The sequence below is a fragment of the Vitis riparia genome, chromosome 9 (genome assembly GCF_004353265.1).
Source record: "Vitis riparia cultivar Riparia Gloire de Montpellier isolate 1030 chromosome 9, EGFV_Vit.rip_1.0, whole genome shotgun sequence".
NCBI classification, from domain to species: domain Eukaryota; kingdom Viridiplantae; phylum Streptophyta; class Magnoliopsida; order Vitales; family Vitaceae; genus Vitis; species Vitis riparia.
Window position 1 is genome coordinate 1,932,565 of NC_048439.1, and position 20,878 is coordinate 1,953,442.

Sequence of the window (20,878 nt, forward strand, 5' to 3'; positions counted from 1 at the left end):
ATCGAAGATGATGAAATGAGAAATGACATGTGGCCCAAAGGTTTCATGCCAAAGGTGCACCCTGCATTGCTTGCCATAGAGGTTTGATTAGATGCTTGAATAGTCACCAAATTAGGCAATGATGTTGTGGGCCCTACTTGTTTTTGGGATCCTAGTCGAGCAATGATCTTGACCTTGATACCAGGGACGCCCTATTTGAGGAGAACATGTCTTTCAATCGAGTCATTATAATTCTCAACAGATTGACCAGAGGAGATCAAGTATCCCTTCTTAAACTTTATTGACTTGGTATGCTGAACACAAAGCTTCTCTCTCACAATAACCCCATATCCTTTCGCCCCACATTCCATAACAAAACTCAGAATACTATAGTAAACCATCCGAACAGAAAGTCCTTTAAAAAGCTTGAATCGCAGTGACTTTGCTGCTTATGAACCATTGAAGCCAACTTACAAAGGTCTAAGTTTAACTGGATAGGAAACCTCAGGTAGCAAATCATCCAAATCATAGCCGCAGAGACCAAGTGGTTCAAGTCATTAAAGCTAGGAGTGCTGAGCTTGAGAATCCTGAAACAAATATCATGAACAGCTTCATTGTCCAGAACCATGCATTCGTCAACATTTTCCACCAATTGGTGTATCGAGAGGATTGCATTTTATGGCTCCACAACTGTCTTAGAGCCTTTTGGAGATGAGAAGACGGAGAAAATGGGCATCATTCCATTTGGGAATACTTTTCTCATATTTAATATCATGAGGGTCCCATGCCAGAACCAATGCCTCCCCCAAGTGAGTAGTGCACCTATAAGCCTTGCATGCAATCACAATTCATAACCTTCTTGCGAACAATATCGAGAATCGCATCAACCAACTCTGCCCCCTCAGTATAATGACTATCAACCCAATTGTTGCCGACACCGGATTAACCAAAGACGAGATGGTTAGGGCAGAAGATCCTTCCATACGGCCTCGATTTGATACAGTCCATAGTCCCAAGCTTAAGATCCATGAGAACAGCCCAGAGAATGTACCTTCCACCAGAAGCCTCACTATAGTAGATAGTGCTCTTCTCCTACCGAAGATCAGATGAACCATCTCCATTGTACCTATTGTGGCTTCTTTAGCGTCTTCCATGCAATTTTCAGGTATCTTGAAATTCCTCAGAAGTTCTAAGTTATGCCCTTCTGTAAATAGGACGATGAACCAAAAAGCCACAAACTGCAAGACTTATTTAGGAACGAGGGCCCGATGTTTTGATCTAATCCCCCAACAGCATGAGTACCAGGTTTTAATGGACCAGACCCCGTCTCGCGCTTACCATTTGGTGCACTTATTAGCTAAAAACTAGGCATGCAGAGTGAAAATTCCAACTCGTGTCATCTGAAACAGGTGATGAAGGCTTCTATGAAGACATTTGGTATAAATATGGTGCACACAGTCCTGATCACGCCATCAACATTAAAAATACGCGTGGGTCTATCGTTCCAAAAATCTGCCAAGAAAGAGACATGAATTTTGCTCAACAACTTCAGTTCTAAGAGCAACTGTCCTTCAAGATTATCAAACCAAAAAGAGTAATCATGTTCCTAAGAAGCAAATGACAGAAGATTCTAGATGGTAAGGTGGAAAATGAAAGCAATTCATTGCCTAGAATCAACCACCTTCTAGATAACACATGTCAAACATGATGATTTTTAGTTCTCAGTTAAAGACTACTGTCTTCAAGCCTTTATTGCCATTGATGGAAGTTCTCATGCATTTGTATGCTTGGGCAATGAGGTGTCTAAAAAGGCCATGCATGCGTCGAAACGGTCCTGCATGCGGGTCATATGCATAAAGGAGAGAGTGAGAAAGAGGTTTATGGGGAACTAATGGTGGAATAAGTGGAAGAGGTGGTGAGAAAAAATTGGTTTGGGTGGATAAGGAAGAATGATATATGGGTTTGAAAATGGGTATGAAGATTAATTAGGATGGGGAGGTGGTGATATGGAAGGAATTAGTTGAAGGTTTTGCAAAGGTTTAGTGGGGCCATGCATGCATAGGCCACGTGAACGTGGGTAAGGTGTAAAGAGAACAGGTAAAAAAGGAGTGGTAAAGTAGTGAGAGAAGGGGTTTTGTGGTGAGTGACGTTGAAGGAGATTGGTATGAGGAGCGGTTGGTGATGAATTTGTGGGTACGTGGGGGTTTGATGTCGAGTTTTGATGATGGGTATAGCGGATTAGGAATATGAATAGTGGATGGAGTTGCAGAGAAGGGGGTTTAATGGGAGAGTGAGTAATGGAGCAAACTTTCATGCTGCATTTCCATACTTTGAATTCCGGTTAAGATCGTCATGGCCACCTCGCATGTGCATACACATGTGGCGGCATTCTTTGTCAACAACCTCATAAGCATGTACCGCCTCCACACTTGACAAGTGTATGGTCAATCAGGCACAGCAGGGCGGGGGTTATGGGTTGCTTCAAGGCCCCAAGAACCATATCTCGTGACACTATTCCATCTGGGTCTGAATGCATTGAGTAAACTGGGCCGTCAACGGACACGACATGTGACATGAAGTTTAGTGACAGTGGTAGCTTGATTGTGAGGGCATGCTTCCTGGATGGGCCCATGACTTCTTCATTGGGTCATAAACCTCATACCTACCATCACGGCCCACTCATAGGATCTTATACCCTGCAGGGACTGAATTCCCATCCAGTGTCATTTGCAAACCTCGACAACTCTGGAATCATCAATTATACACCATAATGAATCACGTTCATTACAGAATCCTTCGCAACCTATCTCTTACAACTAGTCAAGATCATTTCAAGAGGCATAATATCCCGTCTCAAATAACTCTCATCCTTGTAATTATCACAAACTCATGGAGCATCCATAACATCGTGCTTTGTAACCATGCTATCTTTCTCTTACTCAATCAGAAAACCCTCATTTCTAACATTTGGGCATTGGGAATATGTACCCAGCTCTTCCTCTATATTTTTGCATGCATGTCCTTGCATTTAGATGAGCCCACTTCATTTCGGTGTCCAAGACTGCCTTTGATATTTCCCAATATCTATACCCATTGATGGTGTCACCAGCTAGATTTTTCCTCAGCGCATCACATATGGTGTCAATTAAGTCCTCAGACGCTTCTCTCTCTCTCGCTCTCGAGTTCTGGTAAATTCAACCCAACTTCGTTGCAATGAAGACTTCTTAAAGTTCGAAATCAAGATGGTTTTCCATGGTATCAACTTCTCCTTTTGGTTGATGGTTTCAGTGATAGTATTGAAGGCGAGTCTCCTTTGCAGCTTGGAAACTTAGGAGATGTCCTTGCCCTTGGGGGATCGTTGCTTCTCCAGCAACAAAAACACATCAGAGTCTTGGAACTAGTCCCCATAACACGCCTTCTACCGTGATGGACAACTTGAGAATCCAGACTGAGAAAATAAAGGTTATGCTTAATTAAGAAAAACACCCAAGAGGGGGGGGGGGGGGGGGGGGGTGAATTGGGTTTTTTAAATACTTTTTCAACAGAACAAGTTCAAGCACAATATAATAAAAAAAATAAAGAGATAGAGTTAGAAAATTTAAACTCGGATTTTATAGTGGTTCGACATTTCCTTGCCTACGTCCACTCTTCTCAATCTCCTAATCGAGTGAGGGTTCCACTAACTTGAAACTTCAACCAAGCTTCCAATCTTCTTACACTTGGATTTCGGTTCCAATGGGCTTTTACACAATCTCTTCAAGATTCAAACCTCTTGAAGGCTTTAACACTCAATTTTTACAAGAATGAATCCTTCAACCTAGCTCAAAGATAGCTCAAATACAAAACGAAGCTAGGATGACTCACAAGGGTGCACTAAAAGACATGCAAGTGATGATTTAATGCACTAAGAAAGAAATGAGAGCTTTTAGGCCAAGAACAGGTAGGTAGACAATTGATTGCAAGTGTTCTCTTATTAATAAATGAAGTGGAGCTCTCAATTTATAAGTTTCTAAGATTGGGAGCCAAGAAAAGCAAAAGGCAACCTCGATTGGTCGAGCTGGGGGTCGACCGATCCATTAGTTGTTGGAACATTTAATGTTTTGGCAGGTTACCGTTACCTTGACCAAGAAGGAGTGAACCTCAACCGGGAAGAGGAAGCTATTGGATAAGAGAGAGTATTTTTGGCACTCCTCGATCGGACCTCAATCAAACAAGGGCAACCGGTCGACCGGTTCCCCAACCGGTTGAGCCAGTTGGCCAGAACCTCGACTGGTTCAGCTTTTTGGCCCCAAAAACCTATATTTTTCAATTCCTTTCTTTTCTAACACTTAGGCAAGGTCTTTAGGTGAATTAATATGCCAATTTTAAAACGTTTTGCCTAAGGTACATTTGATAAAACTCGGATTTTAATGAAATCAAAATTTTAAAGGATAAACAGAGTTTTGCACCCCATGCATTCATCTTACATTCGTTTCCTATTATCAAAATTCTTTCAAAAGTCTCGATCTTGTATCCATTTGGTCCTTTGATGAATTTCCGAATTTATACCTGAGATTCTTTACCATTCAAACCAATTAGTCACTTAACCATGGTTTGTTATCATCAAAACTCGATTAGGAGAACCCTTGGGCTAACACAGACCTATCAAGCCAATACTCTCATCTCCATACACAAGGTGCAACCTTCCCCATGGCCAAATACTAAGAACAAAGGAGGGTAACAAAACAGAACGCAGAGTAGGAACAAAAAGGACCCATAAAAGCTTTGTTCCATGTTTCAATCAAAGAGCTTAGATGCAGGGGTGGGCCAAAATGGATTTCAAATAGGTTTCAAAGAGAAATCAAATCGTGATGGCCAATAACTCATAAAAAAAACTCAAAGCAAAGCCCATAAAATAGGTTAGAAATCAAACACAACATGAGTGTGAGCAAACTCCGATATTAGAATAAAATCTCATAATACTCAGAAAACACAATAAAAATGGCATGAACACGAAAAGATCAGCAGCTTATAGAAATAATACCTGAGTCGCTTTTTTTCAAGATGATTTCTTTGTGTGTTTCCTCCTATCTCTGACCAGCTTTCTTTTCCAAGAAAAATCTAGCTGATCTCTTTTTGCCTAAACAATCTTGCTCCTCTGGTGACTACACTGCAACTCTCCCCCTCTGTAATCTCTCAAGCAACCAAAATATTTCCTCTCAGGCAACATAATACTCTCATTCCCAAGCTTTCTCATTTTCTTTCCAGCTCTTCTCTCTCTCACTTTTCCTCAAGTTACCACCACAAAATATCTCTCTGCAACCCCTCACAAAAATATCTCACCTCCCCAAAACCTTTCCCCCAGCTACCCCCAAAATATCCTCCCCCTGTAACAAACAACCTACTCTCTATAACTGAAAATACGCTCCCCTATGAATATTCCCTCCACCTATTTCTTTCCCATTGCTTCTTTCAAACCACTACTTGATTCTCCAACAGCCTCTCCAAAGACGACATGTGGTTTCCCAGTGACACTTGGCAAAATAATCTGCATGAAAATGAGCCCCAAATGGGGGTCTACATTGGTACACTTAGCAACATAAGTGGATTTGTAAAGCACAAAATATATAAAATAAATAAATAAAATAAACAAAAAGATTAGGCATACTTAGCAAAATAAATGTTATAAAATAGAATGAAAAAAAAAAACCATCTTAGCCCTTACCCATCAAAGTTGCAATATCATTCCAACTATTTCTACCATGAATTTTAAAAATAAAATAAAATAAAATATCATAAATATATCACTTGTAACACATCAGGGATCAAGTACAATGGTATGAAATGTCCATCAAGATTAATTTTTGCTCAACCATTCAATCATTCAATTCAATGGGAAAAATATGTTTGACAGTTATTTATTTATTTTTTTTAACAAAATGTTATAATATATGACTATGTAACTCATTTAAGATAGACCAATAACTTACAAATCATTATTACTTCAAGTTCAAACATTTCTTTTAATTTTATTGTGCATCAAAATTAGGGGTCTTCGATAAAACTTAGTACTTATTACTTAATTACTTAAGTTGACTTTAAGTTATATTATACTTAAGTTATTAACTTAAAACTTATTATTTAATTATTACTTTTAAGTATTAAAGTTGTTTGATAAAATTTATTCTAAATTATCAAATTGATATATTTATCATTATAAATTATAACTAAAGTAAAAGAGGTCAAGTGACAATAAAGGTCATGAAGTAACAAAAGAGATCATGGAAGTAATTATAATAAATTATGGTAAAAATATAAAATAACTATATGAACTTAAAAATAAATTAATTATTTTTACTTATTACTTAAAATTATTTTTGACTTTAAGTCATATCATTAAGTTACTAAGTTGGTTTATCAAACACCCACTTAAATTTATATACTCCTTGATTGTACTCAAAATCTTAACATTTAAATGGAAGTTCTCGATTATTTTTCAATTATAAATTTGTAGAAAGTTGAGAAAATCACGATATATGAAGAGTATGTCTAGGTCCCTTGGTACGTGAAAATTTTGTTGCATTTGACTATTGGTTAGATGACTCTTCAACTATCATGGGAAAAATTATCAAGACTTAGAAAAAGTGGACATTGGTGGGTTTTATCCAACTAAAACAATATATTTGTTTGCATTTTTTTCCTTACCCCCTTAATTTACTACTTTATTGTTATCCCGTAATATTGTATTTATTCGATAAGTTCTTAAATTTGGGAATTGTATAAATAAATATTTAAAAATAATAATCATCTAATTCATTCCCCTCATAAATGATTAATTGCAAAAAAAAAAAAAAAAATTTATTTTTAAAAATAGTTCTACATAGAATACCCTTTTCCCACATGGCTTGTTCACCAATCTTGAATGCAGCCCACTAGAAAAAACAAAGAAATGATTTCAAAAGTAAATTATAATAATTTTTAAAAATATATATTTATAATAATCTCTGTGGAGAATGTTGGCTTTGGACTAGGATATTGAGACGGTGGGTCTACACCGGATCAAAAAAACTAGGTCATCAGTGTGCTATGCGGTGATTGGACCGTGTGCTCCACGCGCTCCGACGAGCACCGGCGACCACACCGTCCTCTTTTCCCAAAAGCGTAGGTGGACGGCGTTGGCCCCCACAAAGTCGGTGAACGTGGACCGCCATACCATTAGTACATAGACCCTAGGTTAAAAAAAAGTTAAATATATTAATATTAATTTATTTAAAAGATTGAATTCTTCAATTTCCCACCTCAAATGAATAATTATATTGGAATATTACTCTTATTTTTTTTACTATTAATTTTAATGATAAATGATGATTAAAAAAATATAAACAAATATAAATTACAAAAATCACCTTTAAAAATAGAAAATCGTTTTAGCCGTTGTTATCCGAAAATTTTATCAATTTAAAAAAAAAAAATGAATCAACCATATTTTATAAAATTTGTTTTTAAAATTATTTTTTATTTTTTAATTTAAAAATAATTTTTAAAAATATGATGATCTTAATATTTTAAAAATATTTGGAAAAGAATAAAACAATTTAAATATTTTTATTGTGATTATTGAAAATATAATGCCAATTTATAATTAAATTTCAATAAATTTTCTAATGCTGACGTGGCAAAGGCAGCGACAAATACTCTACATGTCCCACTAAATATGTAATTTGATTTAATTTAATTTTGCAAATCCCTTTCTAAATTTTGTTTATTTTATTTTTTTAACTATTTTTTTCCCCTAATCTATTACACTCAAACCCACTTTTAAAGAACAGAGAAAAGCCATCGCCATCCTCAGCCCCCTCTCATCGCTCTTCCTGCCAAATCTTGGGCTTCGCAACAATTCTCAGGCCATCTCTACCTTTGGTATCTCTATCAAAATGGGTATGCTCTCAACTTCCCACCATTGGATCCATCTGATTTGCTCTTTCTCTTTATATCTCCCCGTTTAATTTTCATCTTAATTCATTGATTGTATGCGTTTTGACTGCAATTATATCGGTTTTGTTGATGATTGGCGGTGTTTAGAGTTGATGGGGCGTTTTGGGTTTTGATGGGTTTGTTTATTTTTTTGAAAATTTAATTTGAATTTAATGGGGTTGATTCAGCCCTAATTTGATCTGTTACGTTTAAATCACAGGGCGGTGGGTTTGTGCGTTTGGGATTTTGGGTTGGGTCGTTCTGTCTGGTTGCTGAGAAAATTGGGGAAAAGGAGTGAGAGTAGAGGTTTTTATTATGGGTATTTTGTTATATTGGAAAGTAGCTACCCGGGTTTCGGGGCTAATACGATTATTTTGGTTGGATGACAAAATTGAAAATACGAGTTGGGATGTCTTTTTGTTTGGTTCTCTCAGCTTCCAAATAGAGGGTTACAAAATTTTTGTGAAGGGTTAATGGATTAAGAGCAAATTTTCCCGGATATGGTATGAGATTCGTTTTGAGTTTTGTGGTTGATCTGTGTCCGAAATGTCTTCTTCTTGAGCTTGAGGAAGATTCTTACTTGGAAAATGTTCTTTTTTATGGCTAATTTGTACAAAAAGTTAATATAGATCAATGTCCAAAAGTATTTATGGAGAAATACGTTCTTATGGTATTCCTTTGTATACATTAGGGATTTATAGTATTGCTCATTGTCTAGTGTAAAAAGTAAACCCAGTATGAATTCATGAGCATTCCTTAATATGAGAAGTATAGTTTTTGTTTTGTATTGTTTCTTCGAGTAATAAGATTGTCTCCTTTCACAGGTAATGCCGATGAATGTTGTTCGACACAGCTCATTGATGGGGATGGCATGTTTAATGTTCATGGACTTGAAAATTTTATGAAGGAGGTGAAACTGGCTGAATGTGGTCTTTCATATGCTGTAGTTTCCATCATGGGCCCACAGAGTAGTGGTATGAACTGCTAATCCATGCCCAATATTATTATTTGTTGTGTTTTATTAAATGAGGCATTTTTGTTGGAGATTTCAATTGAGTTATCCAATTTTCACTTACACTCTATTTGTTAGAGTGATTCACTAATACTATGGAATAAACGAAAAAAGAATGCCTTCAAATGAGGCTTCTATTTAGGACTCTGTTGCATTGGTCATTGAAAACCAGGTTCTCTATCAAAAAGTCTAAGGGATAACTACTGTATTTGGTATCTGTTCATTGCATATATTGCTGTATGTCAAAAATTCTTTCCGTCATACTGTTTTATCTCAAGGTTTGATACTGTTTTCTATAATTCGAACAGGGAAGAGCACACTATTAAATCATTTGTTTCATACCAACTTCAGGGAGATGGATGCTTTTAGAGGAAGGCATGTAATCATGATTGTCTCGTGTTGATCACCTTTTTATTTTTCATTTTTTTTTAATCAAACTTGGGAAAGTTGACAGGATCCAATTCTTTCAGGTCTCAAACCACTAAAGGTATTTGGTTAGCAAGATGTGCTGGCATTGAACCTTGTACTCTTGTAATGGATTTGGAGGGTACTGACGGAAGAGAACGAGGAGAGGTGCCTTTGCAAGCTCTTTATATAGAAGTTCATCTGCATTTTTTTTTTTCACTTGATGCATATGTAGGAGTTAGAACATTGATGCTCAAACAATAGACTTTCCCCAGCCCCACCCCAACCTGTCTCTTTACCATCTGAGACAGGGCCTGTGGATTAATACGCTTTTGTTTGCCGTGATCACTTCATAGTTTTCAATTGGATGCCTTGCCCTACATTTGAACTTTTTGTGCAAACTTTTGTTCCTTCTCTTGCATGCTTGTAGTGTATAACCCCTGTCATCTTCTTCTTTGTTTGTGATATTTTGAAATGCTATAACTGACTCATCACATAAAAAAAAAAAAAAAAAAAAAAGCCATAACAGTATCCAAGCTTATTGATATTGTAACCTTTGTTAAAGCCTTTTGATCTTTACATGATTTTGATCTGTCTAGACTAAGAAGGAAAATGGATTACTTTTAGCACTTCTTGCAACCTAATATTTGGTTTTTGCTTTCTTGTCAGGATGATACTGCATTTGAGAAGCAGAGTGCCCTTTTTGCTCTTGCTGTTTCAGACATAGTGCTAATCAACATGTAAGTTTTATTACAAAACAAGGCATATAACTTGGATTCTACAGATTATGTTTCAGTTAAACATGTTTTGAGGTATCTCTTTAATGGTTTATGTGAGTAATATCTTGAAGCGAATTTTGTTTAGGTGGTGTCATGATATTGGTCGTGAGCAGGCTGCAAATAAGCCTCTTCTGAAAACTGTATTCCAGGTAGCTCTTTATGCTGACAATTATTCTGAATCTCAAGAGCTTCAGTTGTCTAACTTTATGATGTTATGTCCTTACAGGTTATGATGCGATTGTTTAGTCCACGAAAAACAACTTTGATGTTTGTCATTCGTGATAAAACAAGGGTGTGTTTTCTCTCTTGTGCCTTATTTGATGTTATAGTGCGAGGGATAGCTAGTATTTTAGTTGTATGTTTGTTTAAGTGAGATATTAAGGTGAGCTGAACTTTAAGTGCTGATTTTTTTTTGTATACAGACACCACTGGAAAATTTAGAACCTGTTCTAAGGGAAGATATCCAGAAGGTAAAGAATTTGTTGTTTCCTTGTTTATTTTATTAACCATGAGTTGTTGATTTTGTAATGTGTTCTTTTACTGTATGCAGATATGGGACTCTGTTCCTAAGCCACAAGCACATAAGGAAACTCCGCTGAGTGAATTTTTTAATGTAAGATGTTACAATTTTAGGCAAGATAAGCTTAGGAATGTCCATTTCTATATTTCACGAGGATTTGCTTTTGGATTTATGTTTGGCTTACTATATCCTATTAAATGGTCAGGTTCAAGTTACAGCTCTTTCTAGTTATGAGGAGAAGGAAGAACTGTTTAAAGAGCAGGTGCGGACAATATGCATATATGATGTTTCTCAAGGGGTATTTAGGCATGTGTGGAATAAAATTCATTCCAGCATGCAGAATAATAGCCCATTTTGTTTGTTTTTCTTGACTTTTGTTTCAGAAGACATAAAGAAGGAATTTCAGGCTAGAAAATCATCTCACTTAGAATCTTTTCACTGTTTTGACGATTTGTCTTTTTTACTTTATTTGTTGCATTCAAATCCCATGGAACTTGAAAATGAATCATTTTGATTCCATGGTATTGAGTGTCCCCTTGCATTTTAGCGTCATTTCATTGCTTAGTTTATTGATTTTTGGCTTATTACATATCCATACCTCTTGGTCATATATTTGTTTGTAATTATTTGAATTTTTTCATGTATGAAGGTTGCTAGCTTAAGGCAGCAATTCCACCAATCTATAGCACCTGGTGGTCTTGCTGGAGATCGCCGAGCTGTAGTACCTGCTTCAGGATTTTCGTTTAGTGCTCAGCAGATCTGGAAAGTTATTAAGGAGAATAAGGACCTTGACCTTCCTGCTCACAAGGTAATTATGTGAATTTTACTTGTCAGAAATCACAAACAAGAGATGCATTATGTGCTCATTTTTTTGTCTTCTGTTCATGCATAGGTAATGGTGGCTACTGTTCGCTGTGAAGAGATTGCCAATGAAAAGTTTGCCTATTTTGCCTCAAATGAGGTAGCTTCTTTAATATTCTGAGTTTTTGTTTTGATGCTTTTATGATAAAATTCTTGTTATAACTATTGACACCAGCTAATTTGCTTTTCAAATTATACCAGGAGTGGTGTCAAATTGAAGAGGATGTGCAAACTGGTACTGTTCCTGGCTTTGGAAAGAAGCTCAGTTTAATTATTGGTTCTTGTCTATCAGAGTAAGTATATTCTCTTGAGGCATTATCTATTTTCCCTGTGGTTTTGTGGTAGGTTATGATAAAATCTTTTGATATGTAAGCTTTGTCAAAACTAAGTATTTGGCTACATTAGTTAAAATAGATTGCAATCTGTCAAAAACAATCAAGGAACTCATAAGTGCTCAAACTAAGTGTACAGCTATGTCTTCCTCTTAGGTAAGGCAAATTTATCTATCACCTTTGGCACAAAGCAAGCTTTGTTGATGAGGAACTCTGATAAGAAACTCAGCTACAATTCAAAAGGATATAGAAAATCCAAAGTTATGTGATGAGAAGCTTAATGCTAGAATTTATGCATCAAATGAAGAGCATAGCTCATTGTAGTGGTATAAGGTTGAGTGTTTTCAAATTGATTGGAGAATCAAAAGAAGATGGGGTTGGAGGAAAAGGAACACAAAGGGTATCAGTCTCTTGTTTCCAAAGTTTTGTTTTAAATAAAGCTGGTGATAGGTCTTTTTAAATATTGGAATTATTTTTTATTATTCTATTGATATTCTAATCATGCTTCATTTTTTGTAAGCATGTTAAGCAATATGGGGTAATGCTGCCTCAGGGATACCTTTTGACTTTTACCATATTGGTAGTACTAATAATGGTGGTGAAATTAGTGGAGAAGAACAGTTTCTTTATTGAATGAGCTACATATAGCAAAAATTATTGCATTATTACAGTATGAAGACAGCATGAATTGAATGAGTGATCATTTTTTTAGATGATGTCTACATTTGATTATTTGATCTTCTGGCTTTGCTTGCTTCATTAGATGGTATGGCCTAATGTCAGTAAGTTTTGATACAACAGTCAATTTAATTTTCAAATATCGACTTGTCCATCACTGATACTTTGTTTTGGCCATTGATTAATTGGGGCTTTTCTTTATTTGCGTTGGTATGCACCTTATGCATTGGGATTCACCTCTTTGTCTGTTAATGAAATTTTTATTTGCCTATAAGAACAAAAAATTTAGTTGCTTTATTTATTTATTTATTTTCTTTTTTTGTACATTTAGGTATGATGCAGAAGCTATATATTTCGATGAAGGTGTTAGATCTGCAAAGCGGGAACAGCTGGAAGCAAAATTGCTGCAAGTAATACCTCCCAACAGTATTTTTGTATAAAGTTTAGGAGTTTCATGCCATTTTTGTTTTATAGTTAGATGATGGAAGAATTGCACTTAAACTGAGAATGTAGGATGTCAGGTGATTGGAATTATTTATGTTTGATGTATAATTTAGGGGTTGAGAATATCAAGGATAATACATCTTTAAAATGAGGCTGACCTCTTGATACAGGTCTCAAGGGCAGAAATGCTGCAAGTATATCAAAACTGGCAAACAAAACAATATCTGATAATATGTTTTTATTAGATTTCATTGACAACTCAGGTGACTAGGTTAGGGAAGGGCCTTTTGTTTGTCTCCTTTTCTTTTTCCTTAAGTGCTCTTATATGAGTCCTGTATATAATTTTTCTTATGAAAAAAACATCTGAAACTGTTTTACGTGTGTTTTTATTGGTTAGTCTACAACATATAGATTGGAACTAGTGTTTAGAACCATGAGGTTGAGGAAGGAGACGCTTTTTGAATACCACCTCTAACAGGTCTTGTTAAGTTAAAATTGGATCGATGTTCCTTGGTTAATAACCCATGGTAGATAGGGATTACAGCATGGGGGGTTGCTTAGGGACCACTTTGCCATAGTGGTAAGAACATTCTTTAAACCTGTAGTTCTAGGTTTAGCTTTTGAAACAGTGGTCTGAGTCCTTTTGAAAGTGTTATTGCGGGCGAAAGTGTTAGTCCTCTCCAATCTCTTAGCAGAAGGAGATTTTGCTTTTGTCATATCATGGATGACTAAGAAAGAAGGAAGATGATGGAAGTGTGATGGGTGGTTGGCCAAATTATTAATATTTCTTCATGTTGGAATGTTCCTTTTTTTTTTTGGTCCTCTCATACTCTGATGCCTATGGGGTTGAAAAGTAGTATAAATAACGTAGTCTAAAGAGTATTGATAACATTGGGGAACCTTGCAAAAGGAGGCTCTTGTGGGCTTAAATTACTAAATTAGTGCAATTGCCTTCTTATACTATTCTTTCTTGATTATGTATAAAAGTTCCAGTTGTTCCTATCTAATTTTCAGTTTTATTTATTTATTATTTTTATATTTATTTTTCTCATTTCTTGGCTCTTGATCTGTTAGCTTGTTCAACCGGCCTACCAATTGATGTTGGGACACATAAGGTCTGGAACACTAGATAAATTCAAGGAAGCATTTGATAAGGCTTTGAGTGGAGGAGAAGGGTTTGCTGTGGCTGCTCATGGTTGCACAAAGGCTTTGATGACTCAATTTGATGAAGAATGTGCAGGTATAGTTACAAAATTCTCAATGCCAATTCATTAGCCCACTTATGGCGTGTTCTTACAAGCTTACCTTTGGATTGTTTTCTGTCTTATCTTTATACTGCTATTGATACTGACGGTAAATTAAAGTTTCTTTTTTGTTTTTGTTTTTGTTTTTTCCATTTTTTATTATCATTGTTGTGTTTGCTTTTTGACTAAAAATGAACTTCAAAGCAACATAGCTTGTAGGAAGTTTTATTAAAAAAGCAAAAATAGTAAGGTGCAGCAATGGCAGCAGCAGTGCTGGATGAGCAAGATTGCTATAGAGATTCTGCAAAAAAGAATGCCAAAAGGATTTCATACTGTTGGTTTGAGATATATATAAAATCTGGTTAATCTTAGCATAAGCATAATGCAGCTTACTAGTCATTTTTCTTTTCATCCCTTTATATACATGCAATTCCTAGTATGGAGCAAATGCAGCAAAAAATGGAGTGGTCTTATGGTGGTCCAGTATGGCTAGAACTGGAATGGATCCTTTTGAAAGAGATAAATGTCGTTTTATGAGAATCATGGAATGGCAAAAATTGCCTTTGTATGTGATAAAATACTGAAATAAATAGACGTCATCAACAGTTACTGTTGTCAAAATTTACTTATGTTACAAAGCTTTGCTCTTCCCGATGATTCTTGAGAACTGGATAATTTGCTGGATGGGCTTGATGACAAGTCAAATGGTTGTCCACAAAATTGCAATTGTATACTGACATTTTATCTTTGCAGATGCTGTTATTGAGCAAGCAAACTGGGACACCTCTAAAGTAAGAGATAAGCTTCGTCGTGACATAGATGCACATGTTGCTGCAGTTCGTGCTACCAAACTGTCTGAACTTACTGCCTTGTATGAGGTATGATGGCATGTGAATCATTTTCTTTGGACCCTATGCTTGCTCAAGTTAGTGACTTGAATTATAATGACAAATTTGAAATTTGAGAACTGTTTGGCACGTGGTACTTTTCAAATTAATTTGGAAAATTTTGCAAACCTATTGATAAAACAGTAACAATTATTATGTTTACAAATAATTCTGATTAGTGTGAAAACATGGTGGAGAAAATGAAGCAAATATGGTCCTTCTGTAATTCTCTGTGATGTTTTTCTAATTATTCGAACACTCATCATATTAATGAGTAATTTTGCTAATAATTGCTAATTATAGTACATTATTGAACTATTCCATGGAAGCAAGTTAGGTATAATAACAAAGTTGCATACAATTAGGGACTTCTTTACAACATTTGGAGAATTTCTCCAGGTTACTGTTGACAAATTAAATTTTCACTAAGAACCCTACTAATGGCAATAGTACATCTTCAGGGAAAACTGAATGAAGGATTATCAGGACCAGTGGAAGCTCTTTTAGATGGGGCTAACAGTGAGACCTGGCCGGCAATAAGGGTGCTTCTTTTACGTGAGACTGAATCAGCTATCTTAGGGCTCTCTAGTGCACTTTCTGGTTTTGACATGGATGAACAGACTAAAGATAAAATGCTTGCAAGTTTAGAAAATTATGCAAGAGGTGTGGTTGAAGCAAAAGCAAGAGAAGAAGCTGGAAGGGTCCTGATCCGTATGAAGGATAGGTTGCAACTGTTACATTATTTGAAATTCTTTTATTTTCCCTTTTTATTTTTAGATTACAAGAAATCGGGATCTACTGCTTTGGACTGTATCAAATGGGGATGGATTTTACTGCATGCAGGTTTGCGACATTGTTTAGCCATGATTCTGACTCAATGCCACGTGTCTGGACTGGGAAAGAAGATATTCGTGCAATCACCAAAACTGCTCGTTCTTCTGTATGATTCACTTTGTTATCAATTGTTGGATCTTCAGTTGTTTGTTACATTTGTATCTGTAAATCTTATAACTTTTTTTTTTTTCAGTCCCTGAAGTTGCTTTCTGTTATGGCTGCAATCCGTTTGGATGATTATACTGATAATATCGAGAATACTTTATCTGCTGCTTTGGTGGATAATGTGAAAAGTGCTGTTACCAATAGGAGCATCACAACAGTTGATCCACTTGCCTCAAGCACTTGGGAAGAGGTAACTATTTTCATTTGATGAAGGTCTCTTTTTCTCTTGCATTCTTAAAGTCTGATTGTTGCTCAGTTTTGTAATCCATTATAGAAAACAAGTGTTATTCAATAGAATAAGTGTTTTGGACTGTGAACTTACAATATGATGGGCATTGCCTGAATTGGCTTTTTGTAACACATAATTTAAACCTAAACTGCTTTAGCTGTGATCTGTCTAGCTCCAGCCAAATTTATTGTTAATATCTATGCTGGAAAGAGATTTTTAACTTGGTTAATCACCACGTCTAGATTTATATTAGCAGAGATAAATATAAATAGAATACCCTTTGTTTAATTTTGATATGAAAATTGCCTTCAGTTGCAATCTGCCTTGGAGCTTCATTCTTTTTTATTATTTAAGATCTCTCTACGTGTGAAAATTTTGTTCTTTTGACTCTAAAGCACTAAGTGTTTCTTGTGGCTAATTAATTCTGTCCAGGTTCCTCCCTCAAAAACATTGATAACCCCTGTTCAGTGCAAAAATTTGTGGAGGCAATTCAAGATGGAGACAGAGTACAGTGTAACTCAGGCCATTGCTGCTCAGGCATGATATCATATATTTAACTATTAGAATTCTTTATATCAATTTCCAGTTATTTTTTTGTTCCCCTGAAATATGAGAACCAGCTTGGGCTGGATATTGGGTTCTTTTTCCCCCAAATTGTTTGGCTGATGGGAAATACAATAGTGGGAATGCATGGTTATGACAAGGCAAGATTCAGAGTAACCGTCCAAAGGAATGCAAAAATGGGAAGGGGATTTAACAGTGCATCAGATAGTGGGTAAAAAGTTTAGCATATAGGTGGGAGGTTTGCTACTCTCTAGGCTGAGCTCAGTGCTAGTCAATCTAAGTCTGATTTGCCTTAGGCCAAGCTCAGGATGTTTTGCATTTAACTTCAGGCTAAGCTTGGCCGTCCATTAAAAGAATTATTTTATAAATGCATTTGTTGCCAAAAATTGAAACTTGAACCTAATACTTAGGAGGGGTTAAGATATTTGTGTGAAGAAGGTATCACATCCACTAGTTGATGTGATGGGGCTAGCCAATCTGTAAATGTGATTCTTTAGTATGTATCATCTGTTGCTGTGTGCCTAAGAAACAAATTTGTCTCTGTTTCTATATTTGATAATATAGAAGCCCTAGTTTCTCATTAGAAACCCAAGGTATCTTTGCATCACCCAGAGTCTGTGAGGTCAATTTTAAGTCATCGGAAACCAATGAATAACATGCAGTCCTTCTATGAAGCATATTTCATGCAATTTACTGAAACCTAAGTTATTTTTTATTATTTATTATTTGGGGCATGGATGTAAAATACATGGATAAGACCAATATTTTCTTTGAGAAACAGTATCAAAATATTTCACTAACCATGCCCCATTACCGTCGATGGTATCTAATTGTTTTCACTTCCTCTTTCAATTATCAGGAAGCCAACAAGCGTAATAACAACTGGTTACCACCTCCATGGGCAATTGTTGCTATGGTCGTCCTGGGATTCAATGAATTTATGACACTTCTAAGGTGCTTGTTTGCATGTAACTGTGGAATCGATTTGTTGGTGTACAAGCTTCCAAGATTCCTCTTTGTTTGCCGCTGGGTTTTAATTATCTTAGCATTTCTTCATGGCAGGAATCCTTTGTATCTAGGTGTAATCTTTGTTGCTTTTCTACTCTCAAAAGCCCTATGGGTGCAGCTAGACATCGCCGGTGAATTCCGCCATGGCATTGTGAGTTCCAAATTATCTAATTCGTTTAAGCCATCTACTTGTGGGTTTGTTTGAAAGTATCTTCAAGGACGAACAATTTCTAATAATCATTCAAAGTTGTTCCTTGAAAAAAAATTTCCTTTCTATTTCATCAAAAACTCTTAGAAGGCTGATTTTCAACTCTGCATGCTTGCAGGTTCCTGGGATGCTCTCCTTGGCAACCAAGCTCCTTCCCACTGTCATGAACCTTCTAAGAAAACTGGCCGAGGAGGGGGCAAAGCCTCCAACCACTGACACTCCAGGAAATCCTCTACCTAAGAGCTTCCGAAATGGAGTGAATACCAGCAGTGCTGTATCATCAAGTGCTTCATCCGAAATAACATCGGAAAACGGAACTGAAGAATACTCAAGCTCCTCAAAACAAGACTAGGTGAAACAATATAATATCTAATCAGCTAGCAGGTTTTCCTTTCTTTGAAGTTGCTGCTCTTCTGCTCACTCTATGTTGGGGATGTTCAGCGTATATGAACCATGCATGTCAACACTAATTGCGAGCATTTGCGAGGAACCCGCTTTGAAGGCATTGATTTTTGCATAGGTGCCACATACTGGGGGCTGTGGTTTGTTGTGAAAAAGTCCCCATTAAATAGCTTTTCATATTTCAGTTTTCTAGGTGTTTATTTTGGTTCTGCTTGTGGGATAAAAATCAGAAGCCTCTTCCTCATCCTCCCTTGATTATTATCATTGATTCTACTGGTTTGCCTTCAGTTTTGTTTTGTGAGAATTACGCCACCACCATTATTGGTTTTGTATTTCCCCATAAGTTGAACAATCTGTGTGTGTGACATAGGGGAGAAGAGAGGTACTTTCTTTTCAGCCAAACAACATATTAAAGGACCATTTGAGTCACATTCTGAACCTATTTATGTATCCAAAAACATTTATAGTTACTGTACTTGTGCCTGCTTCAACCCCAACTTGTTGAATCTAGCTAACTCTTGTAAAATTTGCAGGATTGTTTTACAGGAAAACCGGTTTTTGCAGTGGGAACATGCTGATAAATGTAACTACTGGAGAGAAAGAGGTACCATGGTTTGGCCTTTTCTTTTAAACGGTGCTTGCAGGATGGAAAATGTAAACGGTACCTCCATGCAGTCTTTGTAAGGTAGTATAGAGGGGTTCAATCATAGATAGGATATTTTTAGGGAAATGGTCTTTTCTTGGTACTCAGGAGGTCAGTTTGGGAACCTTTTAGTGTATGCTACTTTTATTAAAAAAAAAAAAACGCTTTTATAAATAATGGGAACTCAGTTTCACATTAATTTTAGGAATTGTTTTTAGTTTAAAAAGTGTTTTTGAAAAAAGAAAGAAAAAAGAGGTCTTTTTCGATAAATTTTAGAAAATATTTTTAAAAAATCTGAAAAATTACTTGTAGCGTTGGAAAATTGTTTGTAGTATTTTCTATAGAAACGTTTGATAGGTTGTTCTTTTAAAAATATTTTTTGAGTAAAAATGTTGTTAAACATACTCTTAGTGTTTAAATACATGAAGAGTACGTTTAAAAGTGATCGTAGAAAGTGTTTCTAATATTTTTAATACTTGAAAAATGAAAATTTTCAAGTATTAAAAATATTAAAAACGTTTCTTAGAATCACTATTAAACGGGCCCGAAGTATTGAGACCAATCATAGATATATATGGTAGTTTTAGGAAAATAACGTTCCTAAATAGTGTTTTTTAGTATTAAGGGCTGTTTGGGAGTGATTTTAGTAAAAATGTTTAGTTTGTAATGTTTTTGTGGATGACACTTTCATTGAAAATGATCTTATAGATAGTTGCAACTATTTGTGGATGGAATGTGCTTGCTCAGAGTAGTTGTTTGATATGTGATCCTTCTAAAAACACTTTCGTAGAAATGCTGTTAAACGCATTCTTAATTAGTGTTTAAATAGATGATATATTGGGACCAATGGTAGTTGTAGGAAAATAGTGTTTTTAATATTAAGGACTGTTTGGGAGCTATTCTAGTCAAAATATTTTTAGTTTGTAGCATTTTTGTCGGTGGATGGAAAATGCTTTTACATATAGTTGCAACTATAGGAGAGAAAAAGCTGCTACATCCAGGATGGAATGTGCTTGCAGGAAGTAGTTGCAGTATTTATAAGATGGTATAAATGGTGCAAACAGGGATAGGGTATTTTTAGGAAAGCAGTGTTTTTAGTGTTAGGGGTCTGTTTGGGAATGATTGCATTAAAAGTACTTTTAATGTATGGTAAAATTTATTAAACACTTAGTGCTTGTTTGGGTATAATTTTTTTTTTTTATTTAAAAAAAATTAGTAACTTTTATATAAGACACTAAAAATAATTCTTTTAGGTCACTACATTGTTCCTTTACATCCTTCAAGCTTCTTGTGTTGCCTGTTGGCTGATATGAGTCTCCCATCTGCTCGTCCAAGCCCTTGTCCTTTTTCTTGGTAGTGATGAGTTGCCTGAATTGAAGAAAATACTAGTCAATCATTCTAGTCTAGTGTTCTTAATGTTTTTTTGTACCAAGGCAACGGCCCATTGAAAACAAGCATTGAAGGCAAGAACTCCACCAATACCAATGTTTTCCTTTTTTATTTGAATCCACTTTTATTTTATTTTATTTTATTTTTTATGATTTATTTTAACCAAACACCCCCTTTCCTCTTCAATCCCTCATTTTCTCCACCTCCACATGTGCTTCTCTTTATTCGCATTCAATGACCCAAGTGAGGCCACAAACCAAACATCCCTCAAAACCCTCTTGTCTCAAAACATCCTCTCATTTGTTTCTTCTTGTAAACATCACCCAATCATCAATCTTTTTA

The 20,878-nt window shown here is 35.8% G+C and overlaps 1 protein-coding gene and 1 pseudogene across 1 annotated transcript; one reads left to right on the forward strand and one right to left on the reverse strand.

The window, feature by feature from the left end:
• Positions 1–358: 358 nt before the first annotated feature.
• LOC117922403 lies at positions 359–2,611 on the reverse strand (annotated as a pseudogene).
• Positions 2,612–7,761: 5,150 nt separating this feature from the next.
• LOC117922056 (protein ROOT HAIR DEFECTIVE 3) lies at positions 7,762–18,995 on the forward strand. Its single transcript, XM_034840052.1, has 23 exons — positions 7,762–7,896; positions 8,757–8,906; positions 9,253–9,319; positions 9,415–9,517; positions 10,019–10,089; positions 10,214–10,277; positions 10,355–10,420; positions 10,551–10,598; positions 10,679–10,741; positions 10,854–10,910; positions 11,298–11,456; positions 11,541–11,609; positions 11,711–11,802; positions 12,851–12,929; positions 14,038–14,203; positions 14,961–15,085; positions 15,556–15,818; positions 15,938–16,034; positions 16,122–16,283; positions 16,755–16,859; positions 17,746–17,840; positions 17,949–18,045; positions 18,221–18,995. The coding sequence occupies exons 1-23, from the start codon at positions 7,893–7,895 to the stop codon at positions 18,452–18,454; spliced, it is 2,436 nt and encodes an 811-aa protein (XP_034695943.1). The 5' UTR covers positions 7,762–7,892; the 3' UTR covers positions 18,455–18,995.
• Positions 18,996–20,878: the final 1,883 nt, after the last annotated feature.